At 43.3% G+C, this 20756-nt stretch overlaps 1 protein-coding gene across 1 annotated transcript in view; it reads left to right on the top strand.

The window, feature by feature from the left end:
* The window catches only part of CFAP74 (cilia and flagella associated protein 74), a 131027-nt gene extending 110773 nt beyond the window's left edge, over positions 1-20254 (top strand). Inside the window, exons 28-39 of the mRNA XM_074218707.1 lie at positions 3862-3998; positions 6408-6542; positions 7446-7555; positions 7806-7861; positions 8945-9064; positions 9967-10122; positions 13560-13689; positions 14454-14608; positions 16103-16238; positions 16758-16891; positions 17914-18045; positions 19840-20254. Coding sequence (XP_074074808.1) covers positions 3862-3998; positions 6408-6542; positions 7446-7555; positions 7806-7861; positions 8945-9064; positions 9967-10122; positions 13560-13689; positions 14454-14608; positions 16103-16238; positions 16758-16891; positions 17914-18045; positions 19840-19974 — 1536 coding nt within the window. The 3' untranslated portion in view covers positions 19975-20254. The remainder of the gene's footprint in view (positions 1-3861; positions 3999-6407; positions 6543-7445; positions 7556-7805; positions 7862-8944; positions 9065-9966; positions 10123-13559; positions 13690-14453; positions 14609-16102; positions 16239-16757; positions 16892-17913; positions 18046-19839) is intronic.
* Positions 20255-20756: the final 502 nt, after the last annotated feature.

A 20756-nucleotide genomic window follows, 5' to 3' on the forward strand; every position in this document is an offset into this window, starting at 1 on the left:
AGGGAAGGAAGGAGGAAGGAAGGAAGGAAGGAAAGAAGGAGGGAAGGAAGGAAAGGAGGAAAAGAAAGGAGAAAGGAAAGCGGAAAGCTAGCTATTTGAAAACTCAGTGTGTAATTTCTGAACGGGCCACCAAGGGGCACTGCCCTAAAGCTGTTGCTCCCAGTCGGCTAGCCTACACCACCATGCTGGCCACTAGGGCCGCCCAGATGCCCACAGCTTGATAGGCTGAAGCTTCTTCCTAAGAGGCACTTTTGGTTGGGCCAAGCTAGAGGATGAAATGAATCTCACAGAATCCCTCTGCTTCTCCTGAGCCTGCGCCACTGCTGCTTGTCACCTTCAGCCACTTCCTCAGGAGTCTTCCCTGGATGCCTGGAGCTCTAGGCAGAGTAGGCAGTCTCCTAGCTTTATTACTGTGGCCCCTCCCTGACCAAGATGCCCTGGTACATGGAGTTCTAGGTTCAGATCTAGCCTCAGACACTCCCCAGCTGAGTGACCCTTGGCTAGTCACCTAATTCCTATTTATTTACCTCAGCTCCTCCTCTATTAAATGGAAACACCCTAGAGAAGGAAATGGCAAATGACTAGAATATCTTTGCAAAAAAAAAAAAATCCCACGGACAAGTCCAAAGGTTCGGGAAAAGCAGGACGTGCCGAACAGCAACAACAACAAACATCATTCACTGTCTTTCCTCCTGTTTCCCTCCCTCTTTTTAGGAGGCTTTGTAGAGGCTCTGCTGCCTGACCCCCCCTCTGAATTTGTCTAACACATACACACACACCACACACACACACACACACACACACACACACACCACATACATAAACACACAAACACACACACATACCACACACATAAACACAAACACACACACACACACACACGAGATACTTGTACAAGCAAGGTACTCCAGGATAATTTGAGGGAAGCAAGATCACTGCCATCTGAAGGAATTAGAGAAGCGTTCAAAGGGGAAGGGGAATTGAAGAAAAAAAAGGAGATTCTTAAGCCCAAGGATGAAGTGGGAAGACATTTCAGATATGAGCCACATCCTTCAGAAATGAAAGGAGACTGCAGAACAGTTAGTTGATCAGTTTTATTGATGTCAACATAGTATTCAGTATAATTAGGCTGGAAAGGTACCGTATTGTAGAAAGTCCTCATTGTCAGGCTAAAAATATAGTTTAATCTTTAGGAAGTAGGGAACCAATGAAACCTTTATCTAAATCAATCAAAAAACTCTCACTATTGCTAGACACTAGAAACAACAATGGAAAAAAATGGAAATTCCTTCCCTCAAAGAGGTTACTTTCAATAGGATGAAACCTATAAAAATAATTAAATAATTACAATTCAATGCAAAGGAATTGGGAGATGGAAGCACTGACAGTTCTTATGTGGCTGTGGCTTTTGACCTGAGAAACAGATTAAAGGATCTGATGTTTTTTAGGGGTTTTTTTTTAGATTTTTTACAGGGCAATGGGGTTAAGTGGCTTGCCCAAGGCCACACAGGTAGGTAATTATTAAGTGTCTGAGGTCAGATTTGAACCCAGGTACTCCTGACTCCAAGGCCAGTGCTCTATCCACTGTGCCACCTAGCCACCCAAGGCTCTGATGTTGATGGCATTCCTTCTAGGGTATCTCTCCACAACTCCCACTGTGGGCCAGATCCCCCAGAAGGTGACCACTACCCTTCAAAGAATACTCAAGTCTATTTTTTTGTTGTTGGGGTAATCAGAGTTAAGTGATTTGCCTGGGTCACAAGTCTAATAGTTTTATGTCTGCATTTGATTTATAATCCTTTCTTTTTAACTCTTACTTTCTGTGATTGCATGAATCACAGGTAAAGATAACTCTTCCTCCCTCCTTCCATTATCCTAAGAGGCATGGGTCTGGAAGGAATGACTGCCTTCAGGCAGGGAACACAGCTAATGCAAAGGTGGAGAAATCTTGTGAAGCACAGCAAGATGAGATTAACTGAAATAAAGAGTGCGTCATCTGTAATAAGCCTGGAAAGGTAGAGCAGAATCAAAAAATCAAGGTCTTTCTCCGCCAGAAGGGTTTTTGGTTCTAGAGGCAATAAGGGGCCACCAGAACTTTGGGAGTTAGCTGATCAGCCCTGGTTAAAGACCACCATTTTGGCAACCATGGAGAACAGGTTGGTGAGGGGACAGTCCTGAGACAGAGAGACCAGTAAGGAAGATATCTTAATAGGTTAAACAAGAAATGATGTGAACCCGAATAAGAGAGAGAGATGCTGGTGAATGGAAAGAAGGGGTCAAATCCAAGAGATGTTGCAGAAGCAAAAATGACAAAACTTAAGAACTACTAAGAAATATGAAATGGGGAAGAGAGAAGAATCAAGGATCACCTTGAGTTTGGGAAACCATGTGCCTAAAAATACTAGTGGTCCATTTGTCAGAAAAGAGGAAATGAGAAAGAGAGACAAATTAGGGGGAGAGAAAGAAGGAATGAATGATTTCTGTTTTGAACACAAGTTGGAGGAGCCAAATTAGAAATGTCCAATTGGTAATTGATGACAAAGGACTGAGACTTGGAGAGAGCCTCAGGCTGAGTATTGCCATCTGGGAAGTCATCTGTCTAGAGATGAACCCACATCACCATTTGCCTTACTCATTTGCAAACCCTGTGTAAATAATCCCATATTTCCAATGAATGGAATATGAATTGAAGTTTCCCTAGATAGAAAGTATTTCACCCCCACTGCCCGCCCTGAACCCATTTAATTTTGAATCAACACTAAAAAGGGTCACAGATTTAGCTACTGAAAACCAGGCCAACTGGGTGGAAGTATCTTTGTATCTTGTTCAAGAAATAACAAGCATCCCCCTGAGCAATTCTAATGAACAAGGGTTGTCTTGGGCAGGTTTCTTCCATTGCGTATGGGTTGCTTGTTAGAGTCATTTTAAAGAGAAGACACTCCAGGGTTTATTAGTGATCTAAGCGCTTCTATGGTTGCATTCCTATTACAACCTATTGATTTAAAAGTGTAAGCCAACAAAGAACCAAACTGGGTGGAGGGACGACATGCAGAAGTGTAAGACTATCAACACATCACATTATTACATTATGAGTTCTTTCTTATTGCTCATTGAGGTTCACTCCTTAAAGCATCAGACATAGAAGCATCAGGAAGTCCTGAATTAAAATCCAGCCTCAGATACCTACTAGCTGTGTGACCCTGAGTAAGTCACTTCACTCTGTTGATCTCAGTTTCCTCCTCTGTAAAATGATCTGGAAAAAGAAAATAGCAAAAAAAAAAAAAAACCACTCCTATATCTCTGCCAAGAAAACTCCCAAATAGGGTCAGGAAGAGTCAGACACAACTGCAAAGCACTGAGCAGTAACTTTTTTCTGATAATCCCAACCTGAAAGAGTATAAATATTTAATGTCTTTGCAATTAAAAAGGTTTATTGATCATTGAATTTGTCAACCTGGAATGAAATTGGCCCATTTGTATTAGGACACTTCTGGATTTGAGGACTTTTTTTTAAACTTTTTTTTTAAGCAAATCAGGGTTAAGTGACTTGGCCAGGGTCACACAACTAGTCACTATGTGGGGTCATATTTGAGCTTGAGTCCTCTTGACTTGGGGGTCAATGTTCTATCCACTGTGACATCTAGCATTAGGAACTTTTGAGGGGCCCTTTGGAAAATGCAGTTAAATGACTCCATCTTCCTCCTTAGGGCTATGGTGGCTTCCAACCTCCCCCCACAATCCCTTCCCTTCCACCCTTCCAGCCATTTTTTTTTCTCAACTTTTCATTTGTTTTTCCTCAAACTCCAAACAGAAAGCAGTCTCAAGAGGTGAGCTTTTCCTCATTGTCTTCTCTTCTTGTAGCCTAAAAAGGAAACAGCCCCAAAGAAAAGTACGAAGCTGCTAATCCCAGCCGTGTCACTCAAAGCAGCCATCAAGTGGCTCAAACCTCGCTCTCCTCTCAAAAAGGAGCGCCCCAAACCACAGAAAATTATGATAGAGTAAGTTCTCCAGTGGCGTCATTTCTATTTAATTCAACATGTAACAGATTATAGAGCAAGTCATCTCTCTCAGTGGTATTGCAACAGATAGCAAAATGAACCAACTGTTCCTCCTTCTCCAATTGCAGCTGGGTTCCCCATTTCAGTCATTTTGAAAAAAAAAAAGAGCATCAATGTCTGATAGCAATCTAAGAACTATGGGATGGGGGCTGCTAGGTGGCGTAGTGGATAAAGCACCGGCCTTGGAGTCAGGAGTACCTGGGTTCAAATCCGGTCTCAGACACTTAATAATTCCCTAGCTGTGTGGCCCTGGGCAAGCCACTTAACCCCATTTGCCTTGAAAAAATCTAAAAAAAAAAAAAAAGAACTATGGGATCCCCCAAAGACAGTATGAGCCTTTGAGCCCATAGGAAGCCCAGGAGTCAACCTTGGGATATTTCATAGCAATGACCCATTCCCAACTTTGATGACAATGACTGGTTCCCATCAGTTTAGCAATGGAAGAGACAAATTGGGCTCTTTATATTGATATGCTAGCTAATTATGCCATTGTTTTTCATGCTTTTGAGTTCTAAAAGAGTTAGTCTTTTATCAAAGATTGCTTATAAAGTTCTCAAGACAGAAAATTTAGAGTTGGAAGGGATTTTGGCACTCACAGAGTCTAATCTTATTTTACACATAGGGAAAACTGAAGATCAGAAATGCTAAATGACTTGTCCAGGGTCACCCCGTCAATAAGTGTCAGGTAGAATTTGAAGCCAAGTATCCCTGATTCCTCATTCAGTACCCCACTCAATGATGTCTGCATGGTTTCTGTCATAGCAAATTCTGCCCTGAAGTAAGAATGCTAACGAACCTTGGAGACCCTGGAACTGAAAGAATGCTTGAGGGAGAGAAGGGCAATGAAAATTTTACTGTGGGGGGGGGGGAGGAGGCAGCTAGATAACTCTACCAGCCCTGGAGTCAGGAAGACCTGAGTTCAAATTTGACCTCAGATACCGAATAATTACCTAGCTGTGTGACCTTGGGCAAGTCACTTAACCCCATTGCCTTGCAAAAAGAAAAAGAAAAAAAGAAATTTACCTGGGAATATTGTAGAATATTATAGATCCAGAACTGAATCCATATGCCATATGCTCCTGAGATTGAATGTCATCATTGACTTTCAACTTTCCATTGACAGACTGTTAAGACATGCCCTTCTCATAGCTGAAAAAAGATTATATTAAAATGATATTTTGTTATTGTTGTTATTTTATTTCTATTTTATTTATTGGTTTCTGAAGCCCTTATGAATAATCATTTATTTCATTTGTGATCCCCAAAAGACTATGAGACTTTGAGTTCATAAAGAGCACAGGAGCCAAATTTCACATCACATTATTGTTCTTTCCCTTTCTAACCCCTTCCATGGGCCAAGTTATTAATAAGGGATGCAGAAAGTGGTGACATCATGTCCAATTTTGGCCTCCTTAAAACCTTGTACTGAAAGTTCCACACATATTTTCTGGGAAAACTTTTTCCCTTTATACTTGAGTTATAGAAAACTAAAAATACTGGTGACACAAGAATGTCTTTGGCCATTTCCCAAAGGAACCATCAGTCCAGAGTATCCCCTAATCTACATCCAAAAGTCAATGAGTCATAGATGTATGGTGGTTGTTTTTTAGGGACATAACCCCAGCCATATTGATTGTTCAGTACCTAGTTAGTGATAGAGAAGGAAAGGTCCAGAATGGATCTATCCCACTTCATTGAGAAACTGAGGCCAAGATAACCTAAGAGGACCTGAATTTAAGAAAAGTCACTGAGATGTAAACTTATCATGCCAGGAAGTCATTTCACAGACCCTTGAGGTCCTTGACTCTTCTCTTTTCCCTCATTCTCCTCTATCCAATCATTGATCCCATTCTCTCCATTCAGACCATCTTCAAGTTTAATCCCTCACTATCTCCTACCTGGACTATCACAATAGCTGAGATGTTCTCCAGATGTTCTCTCCCCTATGCAATTCATGTTCCATATGGCTACCAAAATAAATGAAACCACTCCTCTGCCCCCAAACCTTCAAAAGACTCTTCTAAATAGTCATTACAAACAGTATATTGCCCCCTCCAGCCAATTTGTGGTCAAATTGTTCAGAGTATCACCCTGAACTTTATAGACCAGTTTTTCTCAGACTTCTCTCCCTACCTTTTTCCTTCTATCACATGACCCTGAACTGGAATGAACATTAATAAAGTGATTTCACAGTCTATGTTCACTCTGTTGTCACAAGCACAAGAGACAGTGAAAATAAACAAAGGTGTCCATCCCCAGGCTTCAGTGTTGATCACCCTGAGATGCTCACTGGATGCAAGTTTTATTCTAGGGTATACTGCCTTAAATGCCTGAATTGCTTTTTTCTAGTTCAGAAGAATACCAGACTGCAAAAGCCATGTTGATTAAGGATTTCCAAAAACAGTTTCATAAATATGTCATACCATGTGTCATTGCCAGTGGAGACATTAAAGAAAATAAGGAAATAGTACCAATGAACTTCAGGTAGGAAATCTTGCCCATTCAGCATGGGGTGCCCAATCATTCTTACAAACTCAAGGGATGCCAAGGAAAGGCAGGGGGCCAGCAGAAAATACTCATGTGGAAAATGCCCCAAATCCTTTCTCATTTTTCTTGTGTTCCCTAACTCGAAGGGTAGTCACCAAGGATTGCCTTGCTAATTTCTAAGAGACCTAATAGGGAAGATCAGTTGCTCATTCATATAGGTCATGAGAAATTATGATCAAAGGAGGGTCTGGGCTTCTGGGCTTCATGAGATTGTGGTTTCTCATTGCAGGGATCCTGTTTTCTCCTACCTTTAGCATCCTACCTCCAAATGGATCAAGCCTAGAGACAAGTCAATGATCCCTCAGGGGTCTTGGCTTCTAGGAGATCATGTAGATGGCATTTTGCCTTCGTTGTGAGGACTTAACCCTGATTGTGTGGCATCCAGGGCCATCTCCAGTCATCCTGATTCATATCTGGCCACTGGATCCAGATGGCTTTGGAGGAGAAAATGAGTCTGATGACCCCCTCACTCAAATCTAATTCATACACTTGTCACGCCATCATCTCCCTGATGATATTCCTTCAAGAGTGATGGACAAGCATTATCATCATCATCATCATCATCATTATTATTATTGTTATTATTATGATGATGATGAATGAAGAGGAAGTGAATCCACTTCTGTCCCCCAATGACCCTCACTTTTTCCATTGATCAGTAGCTTCTTTCCATTTTTAATCCCTCATTCCTTCCACAATTACGCACCTCCAAGTTTTGTCTCCATTCCCCTTATCTCCTGATTCCTAACAGAAAACTGGATGGTAAGTTTACTCTTTCTCCTCCTGAGTAAAGATCTGTCCTGATTTCCCTCCCTCTCTCTCTCTCTCTCAACTTCCTAGTCCTTACAACACATTGTACTTAGAATTACACTGTCCAACGGTGACTCCCCCTTTCATGATTGCTTCAGAAAATGGGAAAACCATGTTCAATTTTGGAGACATTGCCGTCGGTAAGATCTGATGCTTGTGCTCTCACTTCCTTAAGACCTCCCTCCTTTCCCTCTCCCTACCCTTCCATCCCTCCCAACACATCATTTGCCTAGACCAATTTCTAGTCCCTCTCCACTCCAAGTTTTGCACATCACTCCCAACTGCCCTACAGTGGGCACTTCTCAAATTTTGGTTGACTTAATCTGGCCCCTAGATCTTGTACTCCAGATCTCAGGAAGTGACACAATATGTATTTGTTGTTTGTTTCAGGGCACAGGGACATCAAAAGGATCACAATACAGAATCTCTGCCCAGAATACTTGGACGTATCCTTCCTCAGAACTCCAGCTTGGGTGTTTTCAACATGATTCAGCAGCTGAACTGCCATGTTTATTTAAGAGAGATTTTATATCAGATATTTTTGGAGTAGATTCATTTCTCTGCCACTTCCCTCTCCATATGACTTTGGGGAAGTCCCTCAGCTTTTCCATATCTGTTTTCCTCTGTAAAATGAGGGAGTTGGAAGAATTGGTCATTGAGATCACTTCCTGGTGTAAATCTAGGCTCCTATGATCTTCCTTTCCTTATTGTGACCTTTTTTTTTCCTTCTAAAGCACTGAACCACAAAAAGTCTCTGAACCTGTTAATAATTGGAGGGTTCCAGTATTTGCTCTTTTTCATCCTTGGGCTAAAACCCCTAAGGTACTAAGTACTAGCCATACAGTGGAGAGAGAGAATTGGACCTGGAGTCAGGAAGAATTGCATTCAACTTCAGATATTTTCTAGCTGTGGGACCCTGGACAAGTCACTTAACCTCTGCCTCAATTTCCTCAAATGAGTATAATAACAGCACCTACACTCTCAGGGTTGTTATGAGAATCAAATGAGATAGTATTTGTAAATGTGCTTAGTATAGTAACTGGCATATAGTAGACCTAGTATAAATGCTTATTCCTTCCTCAGTTTCCTCATAAGTAAAATGCAATGCTCTAACACTTACCCCTCAGAATTGTTGTGAGGACCAAATTGCTTACCACAGTGACTGTGCAGAGTAGGTGCTATAGCAGTGTTTATTCCTTCCTCTACCTTGAATTTTTTCTTCTGAAAAAGGGGGCAATATATCTGCTTCTCATGGTTGGGATGAAGATCAAATGATAGAATGTAAAGCTCTGTGTGAAGGCTGCTATCATCATCATCATCATCACCACCATCATCATTACCATCATCACTACCACCACCACCATAATTACCACAATCACTACTACCACTATCATCATTACCCCCACCATCATATCATCATCATCATCATCATCATCATCACCTTTACCACCACCATCATCATCACTACCACTACTACTACTACCATCATCATTATTATTGTTATGTTTCCTTGAGTGGTCTCTTCACAGCTAGAGTTCTCAATAATGAATCCCTATGGTCCCTTTATATTGCTATGTCCTTGCCGTGGCCTTCAACCTGAAGAGAGTGAAGACATTGCTGTATCATTCTCTCCCCGAGAGAGTGACACGGTAAACTCTTATGATAAGTGGCAAATCTACGCTGACCTCTAGTCTATCTATATTCAGATAAAATGTCAGCACTCACCTCTCATTCAGAAGCAAAATGAGAGATCAGGCAATAAGCTGCCCCTTTCTTGGGGTGGGTGTGAGGAAGAAGGCAACCCCATTGTTGCTAAAATGTTGCAGAGTTTGGTCCTTTTTCAGAGAGAAAAAAGTAAATGCTTAATGTATTCACACTGTGAACTTTTGATTTTTTTTTTTTTTTTTTGCCCTACTGGCCTCTTAACTGCCAGGAGAGATGGATGGGCTAGCCCAGCAAAAGACGGAAGACTTTGTCAAAAATCCCAGGAACTAGGGGAAATCTATGGACCCACAAGAAGTGGGCAATGATTTTTTTCAAGTTGAGTTTTCATGGAAAAATATCTAATAGCACTGACCACAGGTCTTTCTGCTAAGCTAGAGATAGGGACCTGGGGTTGATGTGAGGATCCCTAGCCAAAAGGAGAATTTTGCTGATCTATCTGACCTCTCTTCCCCCTCTTTCCTCCCCTAAGGAATCTGCTACAGTTTAAATAAGATTGGTGGCTCATCCTTGAATTGTTGTTCTTCTGAGCCTTTGTGTTTCTCCTAGTGTTTAATGAGGGCCTTCTAATCTACCAGATTCCTGTTACATGTCAAAGGAGAGAGTTAAATTGAATGAGCCCAGAGGGTGCTCCCAGCACTGACATTAATATTCAATGATAGAACAGAATATTAGAGTCAATAAAAAACTTTTTTTATATTTATTTTCATTTTAAACCTAAGATTCAGTAATTTAAAATTTAAAATAGCCTTAGTCCTCATCTAAACCAATGCCGTCCTTCTGGTCTGCACAAACCTTCTCTATCAATATTTCTTTCTCCTTTTTTCAGTTCTTGGAAACCTTGGACATCATCTCTAAGAAAGGGACTGTTACCCTGACCTTGATAGGCAAAGGGGTAGCATCCACACTCACCTGTTCCATTGAAGGAGATGTCCTGAATATGGGATATGTTATTGCTGGAGAAACGGCCACATCGATGTTTAAAGTGAGTTCTCACTCAATTACCTTTAATTCCCTCTGAATTGTGAGCTTCTTAGGACTGGTCATAGTCTGATTAGTCTACCTAAGTCTTCAGAAGATGGTGGTCAACAAATCTGAGCATTATTGATCCTGTCCTCAAAACTCTGACCCATCCCTGTGCCCAGATTGTAGGGAATACTCTATTAAAAAAAAAAAGCAAAAACCATCTTCAATATTCCCAAGAGGGGCAACTAGGCATTGCAGTGGATAGAGCACTACCCTGGAGTCAGAAGGACTGAATTCAAATCCAGACTTAGACACTTAATACTTAGCAGCTCTGTGACCTTGAGCAAGTCACTTAAACCCATTGCCTTGCCAAAAATAAACTATTCCCAAGAACTTTCACTCTAAACCCAGGATTCATTTTGGGGGGGAGGGGACAGGGAGGAAGGGGAGCTCTGGACCTCTTGGATAGTCTGATGAACCTATGAATCCCATCACAGAATAATCTTTTCAAATACATAAAACACATATAATTCCAAAGAAAGTCAATTGTATTGAAATAGAGTCATCAAAATATATATTTTTTAAAGATCATGGCCCTCACATGAGACATTCAACAGTAGCCCAATCTCTGTTCTAGAGAAAAAAGACAGCAAGCTCCATAAGATGTCCAGAGAGTAGCCAAGATGGTAAAATAAAACTTCATTAAAAGCCAATGCTACAGTGTTGGGTTTCATACTGTAATCATAAGTTAGAGAGAGGAGCTTAGGGAAAGAAAACAGATCCAGTCTCTGCTATCTGGGATCTTTCACTGACACCTGGAAATGTCAACCTCCTTTTCTCCACCTTTCCATACTCTGATGATCAAATGAAAAATTATTTATTAAACTTTCTTTTATGTTACTATTTACTATTATAAACAATACAAATAGAAGGGGGGTAAAAGACTATTCTTAACTCTCATGGAGTTTTCACATATGAAGAAAACAATGCATAGAGGAGAGCTGACCTTCAGGGCAAGGAGTATAATAAGGCATAGAAAGCCTTTCAGAAGGGAGAGGCAGCTGGTCACTCCCAGTCTATTCAAATGGTTGTTCCATCATATTGCTTTTTCCATGGTGGCTAGTAGGGAAGAAAAGGAAACTCCAGAAGAATTGCTTCTTTCTCTATATGATTTCTTTTTGTACCTTTTAATTATGGTACTTGGTGATCCTTAAAACAAGTAATTTAATCCAACAAACAATTCAAGTCACCAAGGATTTGAATATATAAAGACAAAAAGAAAAATGTGCCTTCCAGCACACACATACACACCCATAAATAAATATATACATACATACATGTATATACATTATATATATATGCATATAATAAACACACAATCACACTTATACAAAACTTAAGATGATTTGAGACAGGAAAGTCCACTAGCAACTGGGAGATCCAAGAAGACTTTCTTTAGGGGATGGCCGCTCCCTAAACTGAATCTCCAAGGAAACTAAAGATTTCCAAAGTCAGAGGAGAGGAGAGGGCAGGAATTCCCAGGATGTAGGAATTCCAAATTCAGATCCAGGTTGTGTAAAAACCTTCAATGCCGATTAATCTATATTGCATTCGAGAGGCAATAAATAGGGAGCCATTAAAGACATGAAATGACATGGTCAGATATGTGCCTTAAGCAGATTATTTCGGCATCTTTATGGGACAGCTAAATGGCACAGTGTATAGAGTGCCAGTCATGGAGTCAGGAAGACTCATCTTCCTGAGTTCAAATCTTCCCTAGACACTAACTACCCATATGAATGGGCAAGTCATTTAAACACTGTTTCCCTCAATTTCCTCATCTGTAAAACGAGCTGAAGAAGTATATGGCAAACCACTCCAGTATCTCTGCCTAGAAAAACTCAAATGGGGTCATGAGGAGTTAAAAACAACTGAGCAACATGAGGAATAAATGTCAAGGGAATTAATTAGAAACAGAAATCAGTTAGTCCCAGTAAGGACTTAGAAAGTTCCAGACTAGGAAGGTGGTCGTATAAGTGAAGAGAAGGGAAGGGATTTGAAACTTGTGGAGATAGTATCAGTAGAATATGACAAACATCAACTAGATGGGTGAAGGAAGGGAGAGTCAAGGCTGACTCTCTTCTTGTAAACTGCCTGCAATAGGAACAGAGAATCTTGGAGAGTGGTCAAGAATATGGAAAATGATGAACTCTACTTTGGGTGGGTTGGGTTATAATGCTAACATTTTAAATTCTGATTATCATTAGAGATTCAGGACTAGAGTTCAGGCTAGATTGATTATATAAATATGGATGGATGGATGGATGGATGGATGGATGGATGGATGGATTGGTGGGTGGATGGATTTAGGGATAGATAAATAGAGGAATAAATGGATGAACAAGAGAGATAGGTGGATGGATGGATACATACATACATATATAGAGAGGTTGATACATACATACATACATAGCTATAGATATATACCTACATAGATACATAGAGATGGGTGGTCGAGATGGGTGGATGGATGGATAGATACATTAGATACATAGATAGATATAAGGAGAGATAAATGGATGATAGAGATAAGTGAATGGGTAGTTAGATATATATATACATAAACAGATAAGCAGATATAGAGATAAATGACATATCAAGAGATGGATAGAAAGGTTAGAGCGGTGGATGAATAGATGATAGCTATTTGGATGGATAGATGGATGGATGACTAGATGATGGAAGGATGGATGGAAGATTAAATGGATATATAGATGAATGGATAGATGGATAGATAGATGCATGCATTTTGGGAGTCATCTACATAGAAATAATAAGAACCAAGGAAGGAGGGGATGTGTTATCTGTGTATAATTTTTGAATGAATATAAATGTGTCCCCTATAAATGCCCCAGGGGTAAGTAATATGTTATACACACATTGGGTGCTTGCTGTGTTTGAAAGCAGGATGCTGATAGTGGTCTTCCCAGGGAGAGCTGTAACTCAGTATTTTAGACTGAAGCATTTTATTCTCTAACATAAACATGAACTCAGCTTTTTGATCTGGTTGCTCTGATGAAAGAAAAGAAGAATTCAGATACTAATGGATGAGAGGGGAGGGATGGTGGAAGAAACAAGATGACTGAATGATTTTCAGACATTAGTCTATCCAAGAAAGCATGGTATCAGATATGGCTGACTCAGCAGCTTTACTCTGCTAAAAAAAATTATAGTTATAAAAGTTATAAAACCCTCAAAATGTTTTAAACATACCCAAGTATCACCTAGACATCCCCACCACCAGCAGCCTCTAACTTCTTCACTGGACCAGCCAGAGAAAGAAGGATTGTCCCAGAAGTTCCTTCTGCCCTGATGGGTGACTTTCCTGGGGGCTTCTGCCCCACTGTATGACTCCAACATGTGGAGGAAATGAGTCCAATTTCTGCTTTCTTAAAGCTTCATAACAGTTCGACACTCCCAATCAAATATTCCATCCTTCTGGAAAGCCTCTCCCGGATGAGAAATAAAGAACAGCTGCAGCTGCCAGGTTTTGTCAATAACCAAGAAAATAGGACCACTATCATTGGTAAATATTGACTCTAACACCTCCAGGAGTATCTCTTTTCTTTAAGAGTCTGTTGCTTCCAGAAAGGGAGAGTTTGGAAATCCTAACTGGGGAGGCAATGGGAAGTGGGGGAAGGAGAAATGAGTCATAAAGAGAGCCAGTAAAACTGGGTCCTAGTCCAGGCCTAACACTAACTGGACAGATAATCTTGAGCAACCCATCCCTCCTTTTATTTCTTTTGAAAAAGGAAGGATTGATGCTATCTAATCTCTAGGACTTTTTCTATCTCTCTCCAGAAGCAATCTAGTTCAGTCTAGTCTAATCTAATGGAAAGAATCCTGGAGTTCCTTAGCATCTAGGGGACTCTGATTCATATCTACCTCTTGCTCCCTGTAGGACCTTGAGTGAATTTCTCTAGTATTCAGGTACTCCTCCCCCCAAAAATGAAAGGGGATTGAACCAGATGCTCTAAAACTTTGAGATTTCGAGTTTAAAGTTGGGCAGGAATTACTTCCCCCCTACTATAATTTTATTGTGATGAAAGATGATCCAAAACAAAAGTAGGCTCTCCAAGGTCTTCTTCCTTGGAACTGGAAATGGGTAGCAAATGGACCCAGCCATTGAGTGAACAAACCATCATGGTTGGTAATTCTGAGCAGAAATCCAAGATGCAACTTTCAGGGTGGGGCGGAACTAATGATTTCACAGTAGAAAAGGGAGAGGAAAAGACAAATGCCTTTTTCACTCTGACGGGATTCCACCTGTCCCCTTCTCTGTCCTTGCAGGCACCCAGAACTACAATGGCCATTCTGTGTTCAGCATCTCCCCAATAGATGGAACTATGGAACCCGGGAAGACCCAGGACTTCACCCTAACCTTCAGTCCGGACCATGAGAGCCTATACTATTCTGATAGGTTCCAGGTGGTACTGTTCAATAAGGTACAGTGACCTCTACCAAAGCATCCATTGCTCCAACAACCTCTGCCATCTCCCAGATGGTTCCCCCGGAGCAGCAAGGGCAGGCATCTCCACTGGCAGCATTGAGCTCAACTTACCCAGAGAAGGGAGGAGAAAGGGAGTCAAACATTTGAACCCCAGTCTTCTTGAGTTTAAAGGAAGAACTGGGTAAGGGGGAGGTTGGCCTCAATCATCCAGGGTCTGCTTATGGTTGAGTATCTGAGGTGCTGGCACCTAGTTGGCACTGCTCATTCTTGACTGGCACATTGGCAGCTAAAATGTGGAAATCATGAATCAAGGAAAAACAGGGTCTGTGGACTCCCTCCTTGTTCAAATGAACAGTAAAGCAGCTTTCTCACCTGGGTCAGTGACTTAGTCATTTGGTTGTTAGGTCAGTGAGATCATTTGATTCACTGAAACTAATAATTATCATGGACAGAGCACTTTAGCTGGGGTCAGGAAGACATGAGCTCGAATGCTATTTAAGTGGCAGTAGCAAGTCATTCTCTCTGCCTCAGTTTCCTCAGCTGTAAAGTGGGGCTGCTACTTTTCAGGACTGCCATGAGGACCAAATGAGATTCCATTTGTAATGGATTTTGCAAATCTGTGCACTCTTTGGCCACTGTGACTGACCACTCTCTGAAGCCTGGTTCTCCCATCTGAGAACCCAGAGAGGATGTTCGTCCACTTTTGTATCAGTGTGGATCCTTGGGAGCAGGCCCTTGGACTACCTGCTCTCTGGACTCTAAAGGGTCCTGTCCACCATGAGCAAGGACCCAAGCAAACACAATGGACCCTGGGTCTGGGGCTATGGAAAGGCATATGATTTCTCAAGTTTCCAGACTTCTCTCAGATTGGAGGGCCCCAACACCCTTGATTGGCATTCAAATGGTACTCTGGCCTCCCTTCTCCTCCTCTTCCCCTTCCCCACCATAGGAAACCACCCCCACCCAGATTTTGGAACCCTAGCTCACCCCCCAAACCGTGGGGCAGCAGTGCCACCTTCTGGGCCTTTATGAACACTGTGGGAAGAGGTGATCCTCTTTCCTTAGGCCTTTGTCACCTGCTTGCAGCACCCTGAATTGAGTTCTGGTTTTTGACTTTTTCTGTGTTTGCATTACTTCTCTGCCTCCCCTCCTCTGTCTCTTCTATTCATCTCTTGGAATTTGGCTCCACCACCCACTGCAGCCTCTGTAGGGTTCTGTGTTGATTACCTGCCCTGCCCCTATTCCCCATTCACACCCCCCAAACCTGGATCATTTTGGGGACACACAAAGTAGCCAGATTGCTTTTCCACAGGCCCCACTGGAAGAATATAAGGTCCATGCTCTCTAATTTGGGCCACCCAAGCCCTGCCAGGTGGTGCCAATGTGGGCTAGAACTGCTTTTCTCTGAACTACAAACCCTCTTTGAGTAGGGAGAGATGGGGGACCCCCCCACACAGTGACTGGGCCACTGTCCTTTATCTTGTCTCAGAAAATCTCCCGTCGGATCCTCTTGAAAGGGGCTGCCAGAGAGCACATGATGTTTGTGGAAGGAGGGGACCCTCTGGATGTGGCTGTAGAATCACTGGCTGTGATCTCAACTGTGAGGGAGGAAGAAAGAAAGGAAGGTGAGTGACCCTGCAGCTGTTGGTGGGGCCTGAAGCCAGTGGATGGACAAAGCCAGGACCCAGACCAGAAGGCTGGCCATTCGTTGGAGCCCAGCCCTCTCATCTGAGAACCCAGGGAGGATGCACCCAGTGGACTCCACCCTTTCCCCCTTCCTCCCCTGCTCCCATTTGTGCCCAGCCTGCCCCAGGGCCCATCCCCCCCATTCTGCCAGTAGCAGGAAATAATGTGCTCTGGTAAACATTTCAAAACCACCAACCAGCCTCAGGTTTCCTTCTCTCTGAAAGAGCTGGCAATGCCTGGCTCCCTTCCCCCTGCCAGATGCTGGAAGACTGCCCAGCCCCTTTCCCAGACTTCTGCTTTAAGGAGAAGAAAGGGACTGGGGGGCAAGGGCAGATGGGGGGAGCAGAACCTTGTTCATCTTCTCCTCATCTGCCCAAGTCCACCTCCTAATAGGTAGAGGTGGAGGAAGCCCCTCCATTGAGGGGAGACCAGTGACCCAGCCATTCTCCCCCACCTAGAAACAGAAGAGATAAAGCCGATCATTCTGACCCTGGAGTACATTCAGGTGGATAACTCTTCCACCCCTGCTAACCCCGTCACCCGGGAACTGCAGATAGGATGTATCCGAACCTCCCAACCTTCTTCGAAAAAGGTGAGTTCCACCACAGCCCCAGACTCCACCCCCTGGCTCCCTGGGCACCGGCCCCTGCCAGACCTCTTCAGAAGGAAGGGGTAGACTTTGACAGAGGAAATTCTAGGGTGCCCACGGATAGTTTGGGGAGGCCCACAGACCCCTTCTCAGGTTGTGTTGCCTGCATTCCTAATTGACAGAAATACTCATTTTAGATGGGTGAAAATAGAGATGCCCCCTTTTCCCCATCAGGGTTCACACACACACACACACACACAAACACACACAAACACACACACACACACACACACACACACACACACACACACACACACGCTGGACTTGTGTCCTCAGGCCTGGACCTCATCATCCCATTGTCCTTCCACTCAATTCAGGTGCAATCTGTCTATGCAGAACTTCCTAGATAATCCTCCCCTAGTCAGTGCCCCCTCCCCGTGTCAATGCTACCTCCTTATTTTACTGCTCCCTCCTCACATCACTGTTTTCTCCCCACTTTTAGTGTTCCCTCCTCACTTCAATACTCCTTCCCCTCTCCTACTTTCCTGGAACCCTCCGTTTGGGTCCTCACTCCCTGCCCTGTCTTCTATAAACCAGTATTCCCCCCATCTCACTCTGATAAAAGTTTAATCTTTCAAGGGAGACCCCAGGCCTTGCATAATACAAGTATTTGGTGATTATGAAATGAATAAGACTGGCTGCACCCATGGGTGCAGATAAAAGCATGAGAAGAAGGGGCTACAGAGACTAGATGGAGGGAGAGGGGCAGACCAGTCTTCAAGGGCACAGGGGATTACACTGACTATTGGGCCCAACTGAGAAAAACTACACCCACCCTCTAAGGAAAAAATACCCAAGCCCAGGGTCTGGGCACCAATCCCAAGACCACAAGATGGGGGGAGGGGTACAGTGCTCCCCGGGGGACTAGGGCCAACCCAGAAGGACAAGCATCTATCCCTGGAGACAAGGAGCAAGCCCAGCAGAAGGCCATTCCCTAGGGACAAGAGTTTTCCTTGTTTCCATAGAATATTGAGTTCAGCCTGGACAACATCCATCTCCAGGATAAAGGCTTCACAGTGGAACCATCAAAAGGAATCGTGGATCGTGGCCAGACCAAGACCATCAATGTGTCCTGGGTGCCTATGCCAGATTTTGATGTATGTGGCTGTAGTCCTTGTCTAACCTGACTCTGGGGCTGGGCTACTTTCATTCCTAAGCATGTTGTACCCAGAAGGGGTTTCTATATTTATCCATGATTCAGTTAGGGCAGCTCCTCTCCTTTCCTTCTCTCCTCCCCTCCCCTCCTCTTTTCTTCTCTCCTTCCTTGGTTTTCCCACTCCTCTCTCTGTTCCTCTGTTCTTTCTTCTCCCCCCTCCCCTCTCCCCTTCTCTCCTTCCCTTTTTCCCTCTTTCCCTTCTTTCCTCTTCCTCCCCCTTACCCTCTTCACTTCTTCCCAATCTCTCTTCCACTCCTCTTTTTGCCTTCTCCTTCCTTCTCATCTCCTCTTCTCCTCCTCCCCTTCTTGGCTGCCTTTCTTCTCACCTTCCCACTCTCTCTACCTCTCTTTTCTTTTCTTTCTCCTCCATTTTCACCTCCTCTCTTCTCCTCCCCTTCTCTCCTCCATTCCCCCATCCCCCCTTTCTCCCTGCCAGCTTCTCAGGGAGCAGCCCCCCTCCTTGCCTGAACCCAGCCAGATCTAAAGCAGCCTTTGTCCTCTTTGAACTCAGTTCAGAAAATAAGGCCAGCTCCCCTTCAGTCACAAAAGACCCAAGTAACTGGTGCCGAAAGTCAGCTACATCGAGTGGTCATTGTAGAGGAAACCGATGCCAGGCAGGGGCTCTCAGGCTGGCCTATGATCATGACTGACAGCCTATACCTAGATTGGGCAGCGTTGACTACTGCCCAAATTTAGGCAGAAGAAGAAGCCACTATATAGTGCACCCAGCCTGGAAAAAGAATTCTAGAATGCCAGGGCATAGACTGAATCAGTTGAAAAGGAAATCCCCAAGAGGGAATGGAGGTGTAGAAAGAGTTGGAACAAGAGCCAAATCCTAGCTTCCCTACTTACTTTCTATGCGACCTGTCAGACTCTGGGTCTGCCTCAATTTCTTCATCTGTACAAATGAGAGGGTTGGAAGCAATGGCCTTCAAGGTTCCTTTGAGCTCTAAAACTAGTATCTAATAATAATAACAAAACAAAAAACAATTCCTATTCCTATGCTGCTTTAAGGTTCCAAAAGTCCTTTTCTCACAGATACCCCCATGAGCTTGATGATCTATCACTCAAGAATTTAAAAATCCCCATTTCTCAGATAAGAAAACTGAGGCTCAGGTTAAGTTAATTGAGGCTTAGAGCTCATTGTGTCCAAATTAGCATATAAATCCAGATAATTTCAAATGAGCTTTGAACTACATTTATGGAACTGAGGGGGGGAAGGGGGGAGCAGGGCGGGGCAGGATCAGTGATTGCATGAGCCTTGCCCTCCTAGCTTGGCAAACTGCTAATAATTGATGAGAGGGGAGGTATCCCCTTAGTTGATCCTTGAGGACCGAATTAAAGATCCAGGGTGATCCCAGATTGGGAATGGTTCGGGAATACTCCTGTAACCCCAACTGAAACTCAAAGGATAAGCAGAGGCTGGATTCGGATTCCAACTGGAACCCAAGTGACTTTGGAAAAGAGGATTGGGGAAGGGGGCAGACAAAGGGGGAGAAGTGGGGAGAGGTGGAGATTTAAAAACCCAACAACCTGAATTGGACCGATGATGTATAGGGCTGAAGATGGTTTTTCCATAGCATTCCCAGTCCTCTGCTCTCCCATCACCCCTACACTAAATTCTAAGTGGTAAAAGATCTTCCTTATTAAAAGAATGTTCTAGGATCTCTCCAACCCCAGTTGCTTTATTTCCCAGAGCAGAAACCCAAACTATTTCTTATTGCCTCTATTGCAGCCAGATCAGCCACTTGTGGTCACCACCTTCTTGGTGCTTCGGGGAGATGTGAAGGAGACGTATAGACTGGTCTTCATTGCCCGTGTGGTATCAGAGTGGACTATGGGTAATTTGGCTCAGATAGAGTACAAGTAAGGATACCCTGATGATTCCCTCACTGGCATCCAAGAGAGGATGAGAACCCTGAATCAGCCAGGGGTTTGCCCAGAACACTTCTGGGTCTGTCCTTGGTAGACTTAAATAGTCTCCCCATTGTAGTTCTTGTGACAAATGCAGCCTTAGCTGCCATCAAGTGAACACTGTCCCAAGCTCAGGAGCTACCATCCAGGAAAAGATTTTCCTTCAGGGGTCTTTGCTATGGAGAGCATAGCCTCCATTAAACATAATAATAATAAAGTAGCCCCAAATTCTCTGATGATTTGTTGTGTTCTTCATCACTGAGAAGAGATGCCATACAACTTTCTGACAGGGTTTCTGGAAGAATCTTGGAAGAGTGGATGGATGATGCCCACTGAGCAACTTCTTCTGAACCACCCCAACCACTGCCCACCTTTCCAAATGAGGCAACCTCAGGGAAACCCCAAAGCTGCCGCCTGGATCGACACTTAACACTTACTAGATAGATGACGATGAGCAAGTTGCCACCTGTTGTGGTTGTCTTCATCAGAGGCAGATTGATAGAGAGATAGAGTAGTTGGAGTTAGGAAGCTCTGAATTCAAATCCTGCCTCAGTTTAGTACACTTCAGCAAGTCTGGCAGTAAACATTAAGTGCCTACAAAGCACTAAGTTACCTAACCTCTCTCAGCCAGGAAGACCGACTACCCCAATGGTTTAAGCCACTGGAAGCAGCAAAAGCTGCCATATAGGCATAAACTCAAAAGCAAGGGAAATAGTTCAATCATTTTTTTGAGTCATC

Source organism: Macrotis lagotis, chromosome 1 (assembly GCF_037893015.1).
Source record: "Macrotis lagotis isolate mMagLag1 chromosome 1, bilby.v1.9.chrom.fasta, whole genome shotgun sequence".
In the NCBI taxonomy this organism is placed as follows: domain Eukaryota; kingdom Metazoa; phylum Chordata; class Mammalia; order Peramelemorphia; family Peramelidae; genus Macrotis; species Macrotis lagotis.